This window comes from Coturnix japonica, chromosome 10 (genome assembly GCF_054131305.1).
Source record: "Coturnix japonica strain WE chromosome 10, WE-NBRP24, whole genome shotgun sequence".
Taxonomy (NCBI): Eukaryota; Metazoa; Chordata; class Aves; order Galliformes; family Phasianidae; genus Coturnix; species Coturnix japonica.
In genome coordinates this window covers 10,146,294-10,166,659 of record NC_140672.1, presented here as the reverse complement: position 1 = coordinate 10,166,659, position 20,366 = coordinate 10,146,294, and the positions used below count along the sequence as shown (strand labels likewise).

The following is a 20,366-nucleotide window of genomic DNA, read 5'->3' as shown; positions in this document are numbered from 1 at the left end:
ACTGTGGCATCACCATGGTGCAACTCTGACTTCCCCTCATCCCTGATCAGTTCTCAGACAGGTGTCAAAAGAAACATGATTTCAGGAAAAAAGGGCATTAAGATGTCAGTATAGAGACAAACTCAACTTAGACTGTGAGCACATCTGTATATTCTTGATTATCTTTTTAAGAAAACTAAAAGAAATATTCCTGAGTGCTCCACTGGAAATAGTCAGCAAATAAGATTCAGTGTTCATGGAAGAAACCTCTATTATCTCTGAAACAAGTTAGCATAGCACGGGCAGTCAGCAGCCAGTGCTGCATTTACACACTTAGAATGAGAAAAGGAAAACCTGAAATTTCACACAGCATTGAAAAGAAAACTATTTTTGATATCTTAAGGCAGATGCTGGGTCGTGGTCTGATGTGTTGTGGTTCAGAAATAAAATAGGTCTTTAAAAGGAACAACAGCTCTCTTTTCTCTGGAGGAGAAGTTCAGTGAATCCTTTCAATTTCCAAAGGCGTAGAGGTCAGACTGCCCCGTGCCCTCACTGTGTGCTTTCTGCATGAGGCTGAGATGACTTGTGTGATCTCATAGGCATGGGCTGCTTTAAAGACTGCTTTATGCAGTACATTCTGCCTGGAAAAGCAAACTTACTTTTAGTATTCCTTCACACATGATTTTGCACAGACGGCTTCCCAGGGAGTTGAACTCAGCCTGCGCTGTGAATGGTTTGAAAAATGTCTATTATTTAAAAGTTTCATTGTTAGAACTAAACCCGAACTGTTAAGAAGGAGCCTCAGCCACAACCAAGAACAAGTTCAAACTCAACAAAAAGAATTGCTGGCCATCTCTCCCGTTCTTGTCTTTTAAAGCTACAATAACAACAGAAAAACAATAAAACACTTTCCAAGCTTGGGAGCACTTTAGCATCAGTCTTGCTGACAGGAGCACCTTCCTCAATTATATTTTCATCATCAGAGAAACTATGAGCCCACTGTAACTGGATAAAAGCCCTTCAAAATGAGAGCTTCCTTCAGTGTCTCACTCCCAATCAGAGGTGCTTCCACGTGGCAGCCTCCAGACCTCGCAGTTTATAACAACACAATGACACTTAATGACATTTCTCATCGCATTTCTGTCTCACATGGGGAGTGCACCACTGGAGGGGATGCACTAGGCCATGTGTGAACTGACTGGAGAAGAACTGGAAATACGTCATCACTGTTTTGTTTAGAAAAGTACTTCTGACAAAAAATCACAGGTTTTTTGTGACTTCATAGAAAGATTTCTTTCAAAAATATGAAGTAAGACCTGCATAAAAACTTGAACAAGATAAGCATGATTTTCAGGTTAGTGAAAATCAAGCACATTAATAGACAGCTCCTGGTTTCTGCATACAGAGCTGATTTTCTCTCCGTTGTCTCACTTGAGGGAAATTGAGCAATAAATGATGGGAACCAGTGGAGAGCATCCTCCTTCCAGGGCTGCAAACTACATTTGTCTCAGTTGTGCACACAGTCTGCATTCACACTGTGGTGAGTGCTCACCTGTGAGTGTGCAGTTCAAGTGCTTGTCCGGATTTATTTCTTGGTTGTTAATGAGTATTCAGTTTAGTTGTTTACCTGAAATGCAAAAAGTAGAGATTGGAAGTTTATTGTCATGTGCAAAATTATTGAGGGTGCACTGGATAGATGCATAATGCAAGGGGCTTTGACTGGTTTGCCTACAGAGGAACCCACATTGGTGATTCTCTGAGCAGCAGCAGCAAAGCCTCACATGTGGAGGCTGACCAGATTGCAGAAGGGGAACAGGATACAAACAGTTTGAGGAGCTGCTTCACTGACATTTCCAACACTGTTTTGGTAAAGGCCTTCGCTAAGCACAGTGACCTGAGATAAGCACAGAGTCAAGTTTAACATGCCTGAGAGGAGGATCTGGAGAGGAGGATGTCAGAAGTGCTCCAGTGTTACCATGATGACTGGCTTCCCACTTGCCCCCCATTGTAGTTGCACTGCTTGGCACTGGAAGGCACCAGCCTGGAGCTCCGGCTGCAAGGCTCCGCCAAATGCAGGAAACAACAGACACCCAGAGACTGGTGAAGTACAGAAATCTGAATGCTGAATTCAGATTCAGGAAAGAATAGGTCCTGTTTCACTGGGTTACACAGCTTCTGTTGGTTAATAATATTTATTGATATCCTTGTTACCGGAAACAGAGAAGAAGAGCGATTATCTTCTGTGGAGAAACCTACACTAGGGAACCTGCTGTAGCAGGGGATTTGGTCTAGGGGATCTCGTGAGGTTCAAATGACTTCCAACCCTGTTGATCTGGGATCTCCCCTGGCTTCAGGAGGTGACTCTGGCCTTACCTCCCAGAAGTCAATACAGCCATGGCTGGGAGCCTTGTGCTGCAGGCAGCAAGGTATGCAGGTGAAGCACAGCTGGTCTGACAGCTGCCATCACGCTCCTGTCCTACAGGGCTGTCTCCTTACCTACCAGACCACTCTGTGCCTGCAGGGCTGCCTTGGTTCAACACCCACAGGCTCCCAGCCAAGCCTTTCTCTGTTGGCCTTTGAGAAATATTCCTGCCTCGTGCACATGTGATTTTGCAACATGGGGTAGACAGCAGTTGCTCCTGCTGTTTTCTCTACAGCATAAGCTCACCCAAAGGAGCCAGAGCCCATGCAGCTGAAGAGGCTGCTGCACATGTGGGCATCCTAATCATCATTGTTAGAGCCCCTTTGAGCTGCTTGGATCGAGCCATCTGGCCTTTTGCTCAGAGGACGTTCAGACCACTGGTGGCTGAGGGAGCAATCAGCAAAGGGCTGTGTGATGTCAGGTGCTGAGACTTTGACATGACCGGCACTGATCTTCAGCTTTGTTCCCTCTGTGGCATTTCAGCACTAAAATGAGTTTCTGCATATGCTGCAAATTCTTATGTTTCCTCAGGAGCAGTAGTTTTGATTTTCCATTTCTGTCCAAATGATTTTCCAGGGACAGTGTGTTTGGAACATAACCTGTGGGGTGGCACATGAGGAGCACAGCATCCATGGGAAATACCACCCCATTTTATTTTAAAGAAAGGCCCGGGCAGCTCCCACCTGCTTAGTAAAGAGCGTCCCCAGGAGCTCTGTCCAGAGATATGCCTCCAAATTGAGGCAGTGCCGTGGCTCAGTGGCCATGTGCCCACCCTGGGCAGCTGAGAAGGGTGGAGTCGGGCAGCCCATTTGTGACATCAGCAGGAATGCATTGCATGACAATGCAGGGGATGGGTTTAGGGCCACAGGCAGGCAGCGCTGCTGCATTTTTGACCTGGGCCAATGGTGAGTGCAGCAGCAGGGGAAGGTCGGGCTGGACGAGGGATGTGGTGCAAACAGCGGCCCCTGTGGGAGCACCACGGGCAGTGCTTGGAACTGTCCCTGCCAGCGCTGGCCTCGGTCCCTGCTGCCACCCAGCTCCCTCGTACCCACTGCTCCTACCTGAGCACAGGGCCATGCGGCTCCTGGCCCCGCTCCCTCCCAGCCCCACTGAGCCCCTCTCTCCCATCTCTTGCAGATCATGGCTTTGGTGTTTGTTCTCGCATTGTTGGTGCGGGCGCTAAGTGTCAGTGTCAATACTGATGTGCTCATGCTCGAGAACGTGCAGCGGCGCGAGGTTGATCTGCAAAAGCACATGATACCTCCGCAGCACGAGATTGAGCAGAGGAATGAGCAGCAGAGCTGGGTGGACATGTCATCTCTGCTCTTTGCTTTGCTGCAGCACTGGAAGATCTGTTTCAGTATGGGACTGATTCTGTTGCTCTTTTGGAACATGGTGCAGTCCCTAAAAATGAAAAAGCGTGATGAAAGCAGCAGTGAAAATGACAGCTCCAGTGGCAAGGAGGAGGCATCGGGAGTGAAGGAAGAGGAAGAGGAAGAGGTGGAAAAGGAGGAACAGGAGGAACATCAGGAGGAACAGGTGGAACAGCAGGTGCAGGAGGAAGAGGAACAGGTGGAACAGGAGGAACAGCGGGTGCAGGAGGAACAGGAACGGGTGCAGGAGGAACAGGTGGAACAGGAGGAACAGCAGGTGCAGGAGGAGCAGGTGGAACAGGGCGGACAGCAGGAGCAGGTAGAACAGCAGGAGCAGGTGGAATTGGTGGAAAAGGAGGAACAGGAAGAAGAGGAGGATGACGAGGAAGAAGACTTCAAAGATTCAGCACTGACAAAATTTCTCACAAGGCGTGCCCTGGAAAAGGTGGAAGGAAGGGCCACCAGGTGCCCTATAGTGGAGGAGCTGATGAACGAGCTCGTGCAGACCTTCAGATTCATCTGGTCCAACAGCTTCTTCCCGGTGCTGCAGCCCGCCATTGGGGTGGGCAGTGCCTTTGAAGGCTGGAGTCCCCAGGAGTGGGACAATGTGTACTGCCTGCTCGTGCCCATAGAGCCTCCCCCCGGGCACACCTTCCTCCTGGAGCTGGGAGATGAAGGGCACGGGCTGGCAAGGAACTCCCGCGTCCGCGTGGAGCTTCAGTGCATGTGCCAAAGGGAGAAGCAGCTGGGGAATGTGCTGTGCTTCCTCCACCACCATGAGGAAGAGCTGAGCCAAAATCAGGACCCCAGCCTGCTACAGACTCTCTGCACTGACTCCTACCTGGATGTGGAGAGAACTGTCACCTGGTTCACCGTACAGGTGGCAGCAATCTGGAAGACCACCCACCACGCGCACGCCTACAGCCTGAAGGTGCTGCCTTCCAGACGCTCCTGCAAGCTCCAGCTGACAGAAGCCTACAGCGGGGAAAAAGTCCTCGTCGAGCTGCTGTTCGGGGTGCAGCAAGAATACTCGGACATCTACCTGACCAGCCAGAACACAGACGCCGGCTTTACGCCCAGCACAACATGGCCACAGAGCTGTGCTGTGGCAGAAAAGAAGTTCTTCCAGCACACGGCCAGGAGTACCGGACAGGACAGCTCCCACCTGCACTGCCTGACGTTGCTTGCCAGCATCTTAGTGGGCATGGGCTTTTCCACCTATGTCATCAAGACTCTTGTCCTCCACACTTTGGCCATCATCCCTTTGAAGAAGTGGCGCAGGAAGTATTTCCTGAATCGGATGGAGAATCTCCTGCGGTACCTGCGCTTCTGCCTGGATGAGAAATGCCTGAACCACTTCTTCCTTGGCAGCAAGTCGGTGCACAGCACGATTGTCCTGCCGCAGTCCTTCCGATCCGCCAAGCCGCTCAACCTCTTCCAGCACCTGGAGGAGGACCCGGACGCCCACTCCATAGCGCTGCGTGAGTTCAGGGAGCTGAGAGATCGCTACATCAGACTGCTGCTGTTCGGACGCTGAGAGAGACCTTTGTCCGAACCCTTCTCTTGTTTTGGCTGCAAGCTCACATCCTGTGAGCAATAAGACTCTGAGACCTATTTAGGAGGCCAGAGGTGGCTGTTTCCTTGTGGCAGTCAGTGTCACGTTGGAGAGAGCTTACCAGTGGAAGATCCGGCCTGTGACCAAATGACTCCATCTTGGTATGGGAGATCTGGGGATGGAACCATTGTATCTTGTGAAGGCAAGATGCAAACAGATGCTTCCCTGCTCCCTCTGACGACCATCTCTACTGAAGATCAACATCTGAACTACGAGTCATGCTGGAAACCCAGTGGTGACTAATTCTCTCTTGCTTTCTACAAAGACTCTTTGCTTTTATTTCCTATCTCTTTTCTATCACCCGACTTCCCTTCCCCATTTCCCTAAACAACAACAACTTTTAATAAACTCTTATAAACTATATATCCTGTTGTGTCTCAATCTCGCCGTCGTGTGTACGTATATTGAAAGAATATAGAGGCCACTAAGATGGTCAGGGTGCTGGAGCAGCTCTCCTGTGAGAAATGGTTGAGGGAACTGGGCTTGTTTAGCTTAGAGAAGGCTCTGGGGAGATCTCGTTGTGGCCTTGCAGTACTTGAAGGGAGCGTATACAGAGGAGGAATTGCTGTGTCACGGTGTTATCTAGATCAATCTATGTCTGTGACGGGGAGGGGCAGTAGGCTCCTGTTCCCCCTGGCTCCCAGCGTATAGGAAGGGAAAATAAGAAAGGGGTAGGGAGATGGGAGCTGGACTCAAGGAAACAAACAGAGAAGTGGCAACGATCTAAGGAGGAAAACTTATTATTTTACTAATTACAATCTAATGGAAATTGAGGCTAATAAGCCAAGTAAAATAAAAGGGAAAGAGAGAGAGAGGTTTTCCGAAGACCGAGAAGCCTACTTTGAAACTGAAGGTGCCACGGCTTGGAAGCACACCCAGACTCGCTACCAGGCAGTTTGAGAGAGAGACAGCATCACTTCCGTGATGTGTTTCCCTCTCTGACTGTGAGACCCTCTGGGACATGTACTTGTTCTCTGTGCTCTATATGATGTTATGATGTGGAATACCAATAGAAAAATGTACAAAACCATGACATTGTGAGGGTGGGCAGTGATAGGACAAGGGGGAATGGCTTTAAATTCAGACAGGGAAAGTTTAGGTTGGATCTTAGGAGGAAGTTTTTCACTCAGAGGCTGGTGACGCACTGGAACGGGTTGCCCAAGGAGGCTGTGGATGCCCCATCCCTGCAGGCATTCAAGGCCAGTCTGGATGTGGCTCTGGGCAGCCTGGGCTGCTGGTTGGTGACCCTGCACACAGCAGGGGGTTGGGACTGGATGAGCACTGTGGACCTTTGCAACCCCGGCCATTTCATGATTGTATGATGGGTGACATAAATCGCTGTCTGATTATTGTTGCAATATGCTTCTTTTCATGTGCTCTTAACCAAATACTGCTGGTGTTGCCCTGGGTGTCCTGTTTGGGGTCGTATCCTGGTAGATGCTTTACGAATACAAATGGTGCATAAAGGCCTGTATAGTTCATTAGGACCAGATCTCATGTCCATCGATAGCAGTATTATATAGAAATAATATACCTTTACATATATAAAAATGATAGACCTTTCAGAAGGGTATATAAATGCAGCACAGTGGACAAACATATATTACTCTGTCCACCTGTTTGACAAAAATGTATATATTATTTTATACCCTGAAGCAGGGGTTTTAATATTCCTTCAACAATATTTTGATATAATCATCAATGACTATAACTGCTCTGCTCTGGATCTTCTTGTCATCTTTCTAAATGTCTGCTCCATTTTTTCATCATGTTGGACCAAAAATATAGCGTGGTGATGAACTACACAGGTCTGTTTTGTGCTGTAGATGCTTAGCCCTGGAAGTTTATCAGTAAATAAGAGAGATGAAAAATCCACTTTAGAGAGAGGATTAGGTAAAAAATTCAGCTTCTTGAAAGTAATCTGAGAGGTACTACTGACGTATTCGCCAATTAACCTGACTTATCCCAGGACTTCAACTGTCCCGGGGAGAGAGACACAAACATGGATGCCATCATGTCTTCTCTCAATATATTGCTCTGTCACACACCTTATATGCCATCCTAAATCCCGCGCAGACACGTACACCCGCTACGCAAAACCCGATGCACGCGAGAGAACCTATACACACACCTACCTAAACCCGCAGCCCACTAACTCTTAACCTACAGGCCTAACTCAGCTATTCTAGAACACTCCATCTACTCAGAACTACTGTATGCACTCATAAATCCTCGCAAAGACAACTTAGCACCCCAACATACTACAGAACTCTGTGATCAGTGGGAGGTTGGCACAGGTTTGCTGTTAAAAATGGCACTTTCTGCCCTTCTGTGTCCATGGGCTCCTGAAGGATTTGTAAATCCTTGTGCTAAAGGTGGATGAGGCTTGCACATCTCCTGCCACCTGATTATTACCTTTGCAGATGGAACATATCTCTGGGTTCTGCCTGCAGGTAGCAAGGACAGAGCAATCCCACATGGACAGGGACTTGCCAAGGTATAGCTGAAAGCAGGTGGTAGATAAGATGAATTGCCTTCCAGCAATTTGCAACCAGAACGAGGAGAAATTTCATATGATAGTGAGCTGCAGTTCCTCCTATCAAACCTGACCTGGTGCTAAGCCTTCTAACAGCTATTGTCTCGGACCATTTAGAAGAGAGAGTCCCATTCAGCATTTCCTGTCCCTGCTGTTACCTGGAGGCTTTTTGCTGTGCTCTCACTGCTCCTTTCCATGCTGATCTTTGGGATGCTGCATTGCTGTAGCATCACTGAGGAGCAGTTAGAGAATCACAGAATCATCATCATAGACTCATAGGATGGCTGGGGCTGAACAGTACCACAATGATCATCTAATTCCATCGCTGGTGGCACCGCAAAGATGAAAGGAAGAGGCTTTGTGTTATAGGAGCATTGCCATGCAGTGCTGATTGCCTATAGGGTTTCAAGCAAGGAAACACCAAAATAATAGATCAGAGCACCCATGATTTTGTGTTGTGTTCACGACAGTATTTGGCCCCTTATTTGCTATGGTGAGTTTCATTTGCTGGAAACCTTCATCTCTCTTTTAAATGATCATTCTTTGGTTTGAATCAAGCTTTAAATGGGAGTCAGTGAATGCGCTCCTGGATTTCTGTATGTGTTTGCCCGGTGGGATAGGTTGTAGTTAAGTGAAATGCATGGTGTAAGCAAAGAGAAATTGCTGTATGCAAACCATAATTTTTGCGTACTTACTGTTTGGAGTGCTGATGAAAGGGATGTATCACAGCATTTTTATCATGTCGGCTGCTCTCCCTGTCTCACTGCCTGAAGGGTGGCAAAGGGCCCCTTTCATCTGGAGGATTATGAGGCCATCATGGTAAACAGCAACACCTGGTTGGGTTGACATTGTTGGAGCTTTCATCTTTTGTTCGAAGTTTTGAAGTGTTCCTTGTGGTTCTTTTGTTCCCCGAGTCATGACTTGATGTTTAGCGAGATCAGGGAGGAGCAGCTTCTTGCTGGAGTCATTAATGTGGATGGGGAGGGGAGAAGACAGTGGCCAGCTGAGTGCTTCCAGAGTCCCAAGGTTGGGGATGGCCCTACAGGTTTGGAGCTCAGTTCTGGCTGCACAGAGGGTGCCTGGATCTCTGCTTCTGCTGCTTTCACCCCAACAAATGCTCCTTAAGAATGAAATGCAACATGCCGCTTGGCTTCATACCTCTTAATCCCAGAACAGGAGTCCATCCACAAGCGGATGAGAGAAACTGACAACAAAGGACTTAGCAAAGAGACACTGACAGAGTCAGTGGGCAGTGCTGCCAGTTTCTGCCTGCACTTGTAACCAACCACCCAGCCTTGCCACCATCACACTGGCTTCCTGAGCTCATTCATTTACTCTGGGGGGTGCCTGCAGGGCCTGGAGCGTGCAGGAGTGGAACGGGAGGCTGTCCATGAGGCACTGTGCTCGGGGGGATTTCCCTGGCTGGACCATTGCATGTTCTCTGCCTTGCAGCCTCTGAATGCAGACAGAGCCGGATCCTGGTGGGCGAATGCCAAAGAAATCTCTTAGTTGGTAGCCGAGTCTCATACTTGCCTTTATGATATTCTTTTAACATCAAAGTAAGATTCATATATAAAGCAGAGCACCCAAGAATATATCTCTAGTAATGGTGACAGTGAAATGTCATTTTTGGATGGAATGTTTTTATTTCCCTTCCTTTTTAGTCTCACCTTTTTTAGTTTTCTATCCACTGATTTTGCCCAGAATTTCCAACCTGTGGAAATATATTCCCGTGTTTATTTAGCACTGCTGCTTTTCCTGCGCTAGCAGTATGGATTTAGACATTGGCTCATCCTTTATGCAGTTCAGAGAATGACTTCAGGAAAAGTCCTAATCCAGCAAAGGTGGATTCTTCAATAAGGAAAAATACAGCTCAGATTGCAAGAATAAAGATGGAATGGGTCTTTGCTGTGTTCTGCCTCTCCCAAGCATGTAAGATTTTTCACTCAGGGGTGGTGACCCCAGCACTTGCTCTTGTTGAACCTCATCCCATTGGCCCCAGCCTATTGATCAGCCTGTCCTGGTCTCTCTGTGGGGCCTGTTTACCCTAAGGCAGATCAGCACTTCCTAACAACTTGCTGTCATGTGCAAAATTATTGAGGGTGCACTGGATAGATGCATAATGCAAGGGGCTTTGACTGGTTTGCCTACAGAGGAACCCACATTGGTGATTCTCTGAGCAGCAGCAGCAGCAAAGCCTCACATGTGGAGGCTGACCAGATTGCAGAAGGGGAACAGGATACAAACAGTTTGAGGAGCTGCTTCACTGACATTTCCAACACTGTTTTGGTAAAGGCCTTCGCTAAGCACAGTGACCTGAGATAAGCACAGAGTCAAGTTTAACATGCCTGAGAGGAGGATCTGGAGAGGAGGATATCAGAAGTGCTCCAGTGTTACCATGATGACTGGCTTCCCACTTGCCCCCCATTGTAGTTGCACTGCTTGGCACTGGAAGGCACCAGCCTGGAGCTCCGGCTGCAAGGCTCCGCCAAATGCAGGAAACAACAGACACCCAGAGACTGGTGAAGTACAGAAATCTGAATGCTGAATTCAGATTCAGGAAAGAATAGGTCCTGTTTCACTGGGTTACACAGCTTCTGTTGGTTAATAATATTTATTGATATCCTTGTTACCGGAAACAGAGAAGAAGAGCGATTATCTTCTGTGGAGAAACCTACACTAGGGAACCTGCTGTAGCAGGGGATTTGGTCTAGGGGATCTCGTGAGGTTCAAATGACTTCCAACCCTGTTGATCTGGGATCTCCCCTGGCTTCAGGAGGTGACTCTGGCCTTACCTCCCAGAAGTCAATACAGCCATGGCTGGGAGCCTTGTGCTGCAGGCAGCAAGGTATGCAGGTGAAGCACAGCTGGTCTGACAGCTGCCATCATGCTCCTGTCCTACAGGGCTGTCTCCTTACCTACCAGACCACTCTGTGCCTGCAGGGCTGCCTTGGTTCAACACCCACAGGCTCCCAGCCAAGCCTTTCTCTGTTGGCCTTTGAGAAATATTCCTGCCTCGTGCACATGTGATTTTGCAACATGGGGTAGACAGCAGTTGCTCCTGCTGTTTTCTCTACAGCATAAGCTCACCCAAAGGAGCCAGAGCCCATGCAGCTGAAGAGGCTGCTGCACATGTGGGCATCCTAATCATCATTGTTAGAGCCCCTTTGAGCTGCTTGGATCGAGCCATCTGGCCTTTTGCTCAGAGGACGTTCAGACCACCGGTGGCTGAGGGAGCAATCAGCAAAGGGCTGTGTGATGTCAGGTGCTGAGACTTTGACATGACCGGCACTGATCTTCAGCTTTGTTCCCTCTGTGGCATTTCAGCACTAAAATGAGTTTCTGCATATGCTGCAAATTCTTATGTTTCCTCAGGAGCAGTAGTTTTGATTTTCCATTTCTGTCCAAATGATTTTCCAGGGACAGTGTGTTTGGAACATAACCTGTGGGGTGGCACATGAGGAGCACAGCATCCATGGGAAATACCACCCCATTTTATTTTAAAGAAAGGCCCGGGCAGCTCCCACCTGCTTAGTAAAGAGCGTCCCCAGGAGCTCTGTCCAGAGATATGCCTCCAAATTGAGGCAGTGCCGTGGCTCAGTGGCCATGTGCCCACCCTGGGCAGCTGAGAAGGGTGGAGTCGGGCAGCCCATTTGTGACATCAGCAGGAATGCATTGCATCACAATGCAGGGGATGGGTTTAGGGCCACAGGCAGGCAGCGCTGCTGCATTTTTGACCTGGGCCAATGGTGAGTGCAGCAGCAGGGGAAGGTCGGGCTGGACGAGGGATGTGGTGCAAACAGCGGCCCCTGTGGGAGCACCACGGGCAGTGCTTGGAACTGTCCCTGCCAGCGCTGGCCTCGGTCCCTGCTGCCACCCAGCTCCCTCGTACCCACTGCTCCTACCTGAGCACAGGGCCATGCGGCTCCTGGCCCCGCTCCCTCCCAGCCCCACTGAGCCCCTCTCTCCCATCTCTTGCAGATCATGGCTTTGGTGTTTGTTCTCGCATTGTTGGTGCGGGCGCTAAGTGTCAGTGTCAATACTGATGTGCTCATGCTCGAGAACGTGCAGCGGCGCGAGGTTGATCTGCAAAAGCACATGATACCTCCGCAGCACGAGATTGAGCAGAGGAATGAGCAGCAGAGCTGGGTGGACATGTCATCTCTGCTCTTTGCTTTGCTGCAGCACTGGAAGATCTGTTTCAGTATGGGACTGATTCTGTTGCTCTTTTGGAACATGGTGCAGTCCCTAAAAATGAAAAAGCGTGATGAAAGCAGCAGTGAAAATGACAGCTCCAGTGGCAAGGAGGAGGCATCGGGAGTGAAGGAAGAGGAAGAGGAAGAGGTGGAAAAGGAGGAACAGGAGGAACATCAGGAGGAACAGGTGGAACAGCAGGTGCAGGAGGAAGAGGAACAGGTGGAACAGGAGGAACAGCAGGTGCAGGAGGAACAGGAACGGGTGCAGGAGGAACAGGTGGAACAGGAGGAACAGCAGGTGCAGGAGGAGCAGGTGGAACAGGGCGGACAGCAGGAGCAGGTAGAACAGCAGGAGCAGGTGGAATTGGTGGAAAAGGAGGAACAGGAAGAAGAGGAGGATGACGAGGAAGAAGACTTCAAAGATTCAGCACTGACAAAATTTCTCACAAGGCGTGCCCTGGAAAAGGTGGAAGGAAGGGCCACCAGGTGCCCTATAGTGGAGGAGCTGATGAACGAGCTCGTGCAGACCTTCAGATTCATCTGGTCCAACAGCTTCTTCCCGGTGCTGCAGCCCGCCATTGGGGTGGGCAGTGCCTTTGAAGGCTGGAGTCCCCAGGAGTGGGACAATGTGTACTGCCTGCTCGTGCCCATAGAGCCTCCCCCCGGGCACACCTTCCTCCTGGAGCTGGGAGATGAAGGGCACGGGCTGGCAAGGAACTCCCGCGTCCGCGTGGAGCTTCAGTGCATGTGCCAAAGGGAGAAGCAGCTGGGGAATGTGCTGTGCTTCCTCCACCACCATGAGGAAGAGCTGAGCCAAAATCAGGACCCCAGCCTGCTACAGACTCTCTGCACTGACTCCTACCTGGATGTGGAGAGAACTGTCACCTGGTTCACCGTACAGGTGGCAGCAATCTGGAAGACCACCCACCACGCGCACGCCTACAGCCTGAAGGTGCTGCCTTCCAGACGCTCCTGCAAGCTCCAGCTGACAGAAGCCTACAGCGGGGAAAAAGTCCTCGTCGAGCTGCTGTTCGGGGTGCAGCAAGAATACTCGGACATCTACCTGACCAGCCAGAACACAGACGCCGGCTTTACGCCCAGCACAACATGGCCACAGAGCTGTGCTGTGGCAGAAAAGAAGTTCTTCCAGCACACGGCCAGGAGTACCGGACAGGACAGCTCCCACCTGCACTGCCTGACGTTGCTTGCCAGCATCTTAGTGGGCATGGGCTTTTCCACCTATGTCATCAAGACTCTTGTCCTCCACACTTTGGCCATCATCCCTTTGAAGAAGTGGCGCAGGAAGTATTTCCTGAATCGGATGGAGAATCTCCTGCGGTACCTGCGCTTCTGCCTGGATGAGAAATGCCTGAACCACTTCTTCCTTGGCAGCAAGTCGGTGCACAGCACGATTGTCCTGCCGCAGTCCTTCCGATCCGCCAAGCCGCTCAACCTCTTCCAGCACCTGGAGGAGGACCCGGACGCCCACTCCATAGCGCTGCGTGAGTTCAGGGAGCTGAGAGATCGCTACATCAGACTGCTGCTGTTCGGACGCTGAGAGAGACCTTTGTCCGAACCCTTCTCTTGTTTTGGCTGCAAGCTCACATCCTGTGAGCAATAAGACTCTGAGACCTATTTAGGAGGCCAGAGGTGGCTGTTTCCTTGTGGCAGTCAGTGTCACGTTGGAGAGAGCTTACCAGTGGAAGATCCGGCCTGTGACCAAATGACTCCATCTTGGTATGGGAGATCTGGGGATGGAACCATTGTATCTTGTGAAGGCAAGATGCAAACAGATGCTTCCCTGCTCCCTCTGACGACCATCTCTACTGAAGATCAACATCTGAACTACGAGTCATGCTGGAAACCCAGTGGTGACTAATTCTCTCTTGCTTTCTACAAAGACTCTTTGCTTTTATTTCCTATCTCTTTTCTATCACCCGACTTCCTTTCCCCATTTCCCTAAACAACAACAACTTTTAATAAACTCTTATAAACTATATATCCTGTTGTGTCTCAATCTCGCCGTCGTGTGTACGTATATTGAAAGAATATAGAGGCCACTAAGATGGTCAGGGTGCTGGAGCAGCTCTCCTGTGAGAAATGGTTGAGGGAACTGGGCTTGTTTAGCTTAGAGAAGGCTCTGGGGAGATCTCGTTGTGGCCTTGCAGTACTTGAAGGGAGCGTATACAGAGGAGGAATTGCTGTGTCACGGTGTTATCTAGATCAATCTATGTCTGTGACGGGGAGGGGCAGTAGGCTCCTGTTCCCCCTGGCTCCCAGCGTATAGGAAGGGAAAATAAGAAAGGGGTAGGGAGATGGGAGCTGGACTCAAGGAAACAAACAGAGAAGTGGCAACGATCTAAGGAGGAAAACTTATTATTTTACTAATTACAATCTAATGGAAATTGAGGCTAATAAGCCAAGTAAAATAAAAGGGAAAGAGAGAGAGAGGTTTTCCGAAGACCGAGAAGCCTACTTTGAAACTGAAGGTGCCACGGCTTGGAAGCACACCCAGACTCGCTACCAGGCAGTTTGAGAGAGAGACAGCATCACTTCCGTGATGTGTTTCCCTCTCTGACTGTGAGACCCTCTGGGACATGTACTTGTTCTCTGTGCTCTATATGATGTTATGATGTGGAATACCAATAGAAAAATGTACAAAACCATGACATTGTGAGGGTGGGCAGTGATAGGACAAGGGGGAATGGCTTTAAATTCAGACAGGGAAAGTTTAGGTTGGATCTTAGGAGGAAGTTTTTCACTCAGAGGCTGGTGACGCACTGGAACGGGTTGCCCAAGGAGGCTGTGGATGCCCCATCCCTGCAGGCATTCAAGGCCAGTCTGGATGTGGCTCTGGGCAGCCTGGGCTGCTGGTTGGTGACCCTGCACACAGCAGGGGGTTGGGACTGGATGAGCACTGTGGACCTTTGCAACCCCGGCCATTTCATGATTGTATGATGGGTGACATAAATCGCTGTCTGATTATTGTTGCAATATGCTTCTTTTCATGTGCTCTTAACCAAATACTGCTGGTGTTGCCCTGGGTGTCCTGTTTGGGGTCGTATCCTGGTAGATGCTTTACGAATACAAATGGTGCATAAAGGCCTGTATAGTTCATTAGGACCAGATCTCATGTCCATCGATAGCAGTATTATATAGAAATAATATACCTTTACATATATAAAAATGATAGACCTTTCAGAAGGGTATATAAATGCAGCACAGTGGACAAACATATATTACTCTGTCCACCTGTTTGACAAAAATGTATATATTATTTTATACCCTGAAGCAGGGGTTTTAATATTCCTTCAACAATATTTTGATATAATCATCAATGACTATAACTGCTCTGCTCTGGATCTTCTTGTCATCTTTCTAAATGTCTGCTCCATTTTTTCATCATGTTGGACCAAAAATATAGCGTGGTGATGAACTACACAGGTCTGTTTTGTGCTGTAGATGCTTAGCCCTGGAAGTTTATCAGTAAATAAGAGAGATGAAAAATCCACTTTAGAGAGAGGATTAGGTAAAAAATTCAGCTTCTTGAAAGTAATCTGAGAGGTACTACTGACGTATTCGCCAATTAACCTGACTTATCCCAGGACTTCAACTGTCCCGGGGAGAGAGACACAAACATGGATGCCATCATGTCTTCTCTCAATATATTGCTCTGTCACACACCTTATATGCCATCCTAAATCCCGCGCAGACACGTACACCCGCTACGCAAAACCCGATGCACGCGAGAGAACCTATACACACACCTACCTAAACCCGCAGCCCACTAACTCTTAACCTACAGGCCTAACTCAGCTATTCTAGAACACTCCATCTACTCAGAACTACTGTATGCACTCATAAATCCTCGCAAAGACAACTTAGCACCCCAACATACTACAGAACTCTGTGATCAGTGGGAGGTTGGCACAGGTTTGCTGTTAAAAATGGCACTTTCTGCCCTTCTGTGTCCATGGGCTCCTGAAGGATTTGTAAATCCTTGTGCTAAAGGTGGATGAGGCTTGCACATCTCCTGCCACCTGATTATTACCTTTGCAGATGGAACATATCTCTGGGTTCTGCCTGCAGGTAGCAAGGACAGAGCAATCCCACATGGACAGGGACTTGCCAAGGTATAGCTGAAAGCAGGTGGTAGATAAGATGAATTGCCTTCCAGCAATTTGCAACCAGAACGAGGAGAAATTTCATATGATAGTGAGCTGCAGTTCCTCCTATCAAACCTGACCTGGTGCTAAGCCTTCTAACAGCTATTGTCTCGGACCATTTAGAAGAGAGAGTCCCATTCAGCATTTCCTGTCCCTGCTGTTACCTGGAGGCTTTTTGCTGTGCTCTCACTGCTCCTTTCCATGCTGATCTTTGGGATGCTGCATTGCTGTAGCATCACTGAGGAGCAGTTAGAGAATCACAGAATCATCATCATAGACTCATAGGATGGCTGGGGCTGAACAGTACCACAATGATCATCTAATTCCATCGCTGGTGGCACCGCAAAGATGAAAGGAAGAGGCTTTGTGTTATAGGAGCATTGCCATGCAGTGCTGATTGCCTATAGGGTTTCAAGCAAGGAAACACCAAAATAATAGATCAGAGCACCCATGATTTTGTGTTGTGTTCACGACAGTATTTGGCCCCTTATTTGCTATGGTGAGTTTCATTTGCTGGAAACCTTCATCTCTCTTTTAAATGATCATTCTTTGGTTTGAATCAAGCTTTAAATGGGAGTCAGTGAATGCGCTCCTGGATTTCTGTATGTGTTTGCCCGGTGGGATAGGTTGTAGTTAAGTGAAATGCATGGTGTAAGCAAAGAGAAATTGCTGTATGCAAACCATAATTTTTGCGTACTTACTGTTTGGAGTGCTGATGAAAGGGATGTATCACAGCATTTTTATCATGTCGGCTGCTCTCCCTGTCTCACTGCCTGAAGGGTGGCAAAGGGCCCCTTTCATCTGGAGGATTATGAGGCCATCATGGTAAACAGCAACACCTGGTTGGGTTGACATTGTTGGAGCTTTCATCTTTTGTTCGAAGTTTTGAAGTGTTCCTTGTGGTTCTTTTGTTCCCCGAGTCATGACTTGATGTTTAGCGAGATCAGGGAGGAGCAGCTTCTTGCTGGAGTCATTAATGTGGATGGGGAGGGGAGAAGACAGTGGCCAGCTGAGTGCTTCCAGAGTCCCAAGGTTGGGGATGGCCCTACAGGTTTGGAGCTCAGTTCTGGCTGCACAGAGGGTGCCTGGATCTCTGCTTCTGCTGCTTTCACCCCAACAAATGCTCCTTAAGAATGAAATGCAACATGCCGCTTGGCTTCATACCTCTTAATCCCAGAACAGGAGTCCATCCACAAGCGGATGAGAGAAACTGACAACAAAGGACTTAGCAAAGAGACACTGACAGAGTCAGTGGGCAGTGCTGCCAGTTTCTGCCTGCACTTGTAACCAACCACCCAGCCTTGCCACCATCACACTGGCTTCCTGAGCTCATTCATTTACTCTGGGGGGTGCCTGCAGGGCCTGGAGCGTGCAGGAGTGGAACGGGAGGCTGTCCATGAGGCACTGTGCTCGGGGGGATTTCCCTGGCTGGACCATTGCATGTTCTCTGCCTTGCAGCCTCTGAATGCAGACAGAGCCGGATCCTGGTGGGCGAATGCCAAAGAAATCTCTTAGTTGGTAGCCGAGTCTCATACTTGCCTTTATGATATTCTTTTAACATCAAAGTAAGATTCATATATAAAGCAGAGCACCCAAGAATATATCTCTAGTAATGGTGACAGTGAAATGTCATTTTTGGATGGAATGTTTTTATTTCCCTTCCTTTTTAGTCTCACCTTTTTTAGTTTTCTATCCACTGATTTTGCCCAGAATTTCCAACCTGTGGAAATATATTCCCGTGTTTATTTAGCACTGCTGCTTTTCCTGCGCTAGCAGTATGGATTTAGACATTGGCTCATCCTTTATGCAGTTCAGAGAATGACTTCAGGAAAAGTCCTAATCCAGCAAAGGTGGATTCTTCAATAAGGAAAAATACAGCTCAGATTGCAAGAATAAAGATGGAATGGGTCTTTGCTGTGTTCTGCCTCTCCCAAGCATGTAAGATTTTTCACTCAGGGGTGGTGACCCCAGCACTTGCTCTTGTTGAACCTCATCCCATTGGCCCCAGCCTATTGATCAGCCTGTCCTGGTCTCTCTGTGGGGCCTGTTTACCCTAAGGCAGATCAGCACTTCCTAACAACTTGCTGTCATGTGCAAAATTATTGAGGGTGCACTGGATAGATGCATAATGCAAGGGGCTTTGACTGGTTTGCCTACAGAGGAACCCACATTGGTGATTCTCTGAGCAGCAGCAGCAGCAAAGCCTCACATGTGGAGGCTGACCAGATTGCAGAAGGGGAACAGGATACAAACAGTTTGAGGAGCTGCTTCACTGACATTTCCAACACTGTTTTGGTAAAGGCCTTCGCTAAGCACAGTGACCTGAGATAAGCACAGAGTCAAGTTTAACATGCCTGAGAGGAGGATCTGGAGAGGAGGATGTCAGAAGTGCTCCAGTGTTACCATGATGACTGGCTTCCCACTTGCCCCCCATTGTAGTTGCACTGCTTGGCACTGGAAGGCACCAGCCTGGAGCTCCGGCTGCAAGGCTCCGCCAAATGCAGGAAACAACAGACACCCAGAGACTGGTGAAGGGTCCTAAACCAACAGGCGGTACCACCCTCATTTGTAAATACAAGTCACCAAGCCCTGGCTTTAATGAGCCAGGATCCTGTTCACAGGACTACAGACTTCTATGGAATAGCCATGTTCTTCTTTCTTTTTTTCTTCCTACTATAAATTTTGCAAACAGATCACTTAACCCAGAGCAGAACAAAACCACGTGTAATTAGCTGTGAAGTAAGTGACACCATTCAATTCATGAGAATTTTGTTTTCTGCTTGCTCAGAAGCACAGCACTCAGCACAGGATATGATCTGCAGTAAGAAAGGAACACATCTGACACATTGGAGTCCTACTGTGATTTGGCAGTTTATTTCCATGAGCTGATTGTCAACAGTGGGGGAATTAATGACCACGTTATAAGCAGTGTGCATCTGCACACAAGCACTTATGTTTGGCATGTATAGTGTCACACGTGCAATGAAATTAATTACAGAATTATGTGCAATTATGGTTATAAGTGTAACACATTAAGCAGTCTCTTGCCAACTATTTAATGCACGTACTCTCAGTAAACTCATTTTTTTCAAGGATTCACAACTCTTTTCAAACATATACTTCAATTTAAGCAGTTCCTGGAGTTAAAGTGGTTGACTTGTGATTTATACTCTGCTGATGGGAACATTTTTTTTTTTATTTTCATGTCCTTTTAAACTGCTTATTGTAAAGATTTCTCCCCATTGCAGTGTTTCTTGTGCCACTTCTTCTTACTCTGTTCCCTCATTTTTTAACTGACTTTCCCTTTGTATTGTCCTGTCATTATACGTACCCAGAACAAACAAGGTATGGAACAGTGTCTGCCATTGGTTTGTGTCTTACTGTATTGTGGTTAGGATGGAGTAATTAAGGTGAATAGACCCAGGGTTCCAACACCTCCCAGGGGCAGCCCCAGGTCCTGCAAGAGCAGCTCCGGCCCTGCTGCAGCCCTCACCATGCCACTCACGTCACGCTCTCAAAGAGCAGCTGCAATTCCAAGGAGGGTTATTTCATTTGGCACAGAATCTTTTTTAAATGGGTAGCTTCCCAGACTTATGCTGAACAGCAACGAGCAAAATTAACTTGTAGAATTGTGTGTAGAATTATCATGACAAGTGTTCTAGCTGTATCAGCCAGCAACTACATCCCTAAGATGCAATCGTTATTTCATTTTTGTAAGCCCCTTCCCCATTTTCAGATGTCACAGAATGACAGAATTGTAGGGGTTGGAAGGGACCTGCAGAGCTCATCGAATCCAGCTCCCCTGCAAAGCAGGCACTCTACAGCAGGCTGTACAGGTTGGCATCCAGATGGGTCTTGAATATCTCCAGAGAATGAGACTCCACAACTCCCCTGGGCAGCCTGTTCCAGTGCTCCATCACCCTCACTGTGAAGAAGTTCCTTTGTATATTGGTGTGGAACTTCCTATGCTCCAGTTTGTGGCCATTTCCCCTTGTCCTGTCCACACAGACAAATGAAAAGATGGTGGCCATGTGCCTTTATCTCCCACACTTAAATGCTTATAAACATTAATCAGATCC

General features: G+C 48.3%; 2 protein-coding genes and 1 long non-coding RNA gene across 3 annotated transcripts; 2 read left to right on the top strand and 1 right to left on the bottom strand.

Annotated features, from left to right (window-relative positions):
* Nucleotides 1-351: 351 nt before the first annotated feature.
* On the bottom strand, nt 352-3,150 carry LOC146759291 (uncharacterized). Its single transcript, XR_014932248.1, has 3 exons — nt 3,085-3,150; nt 1,532-1,606; nt 352-620 (listed from the first exon to the last, which is right to left on the bottom strand). It is a non-coding gene; the product is annotated as an uncharacterized LOC146759291 (long non-coding RNA).
* Nucleotides 3,151-3,345: 195 nt separating this feature from the next.
* LOC146759290 (inositol 1,4,5-trisphosphate receptor-interacting protein-like 1) lies at nt 3,346-5,329 on the top strand. Its single transcript, XM_085510342.1, has 2 exons — nt 3,346-3,420; nt 4,130-5,329. Exons 1-2 carry the CDS (start codon nt 3,346-3,348, stop codon nt 5,309-5,311), a joined length of 1,257 nt encoding a protein of 418 aa, XP_085366468.1. The 3' UTR covers nt 5,312-5,329.
* A 6,716-nt stretch (nt 5,330-12,045) lies between these two features.
* Nucleotides 12,046-13,697, top strand: LOC146759289 (inositol 1,4,5-trisphosphate receptor-interacting protein-like 1). The gene has a single exon (XM_085510197.1). It carries the CDS (start codon nt 12,081-12,083, stop codon nt 13,677-13,679), a length of 1,599 nt encoding a protein of 532 aa, XP_085366323.1. The 5' UTR covers nt 12,046-12,080; the 3' UTR covers nt 13,680-13,697.
* The last annotated feature ends 6,669 nt before the right edge of the window (nt 13,698-20,366 follow it).

Coding starts and splice junctions, on each gene's coding strand:
- LOC146759289 (XM_085510197.1), top strand. CDS start 12,081: ATGTCATCTCTGCTCTTTGCTTTGCTGCAGCACTGGAAGATCTGTTTC.
- LOC146759290 (XM_085510342.1), top strand. CDS start 3,346: ATGTGGTGCAAACAGCGGCCCCTGTGGGAGCACCACGGGCAGTGCTTG. Junction 3,421..4,129: donor CCCTGCCAGCGCTGGCCTCG/GTCCCTGCTGCC, acceptor TTGGTGGAAAAG/GAGGAACAGGAAGAAGAGGA.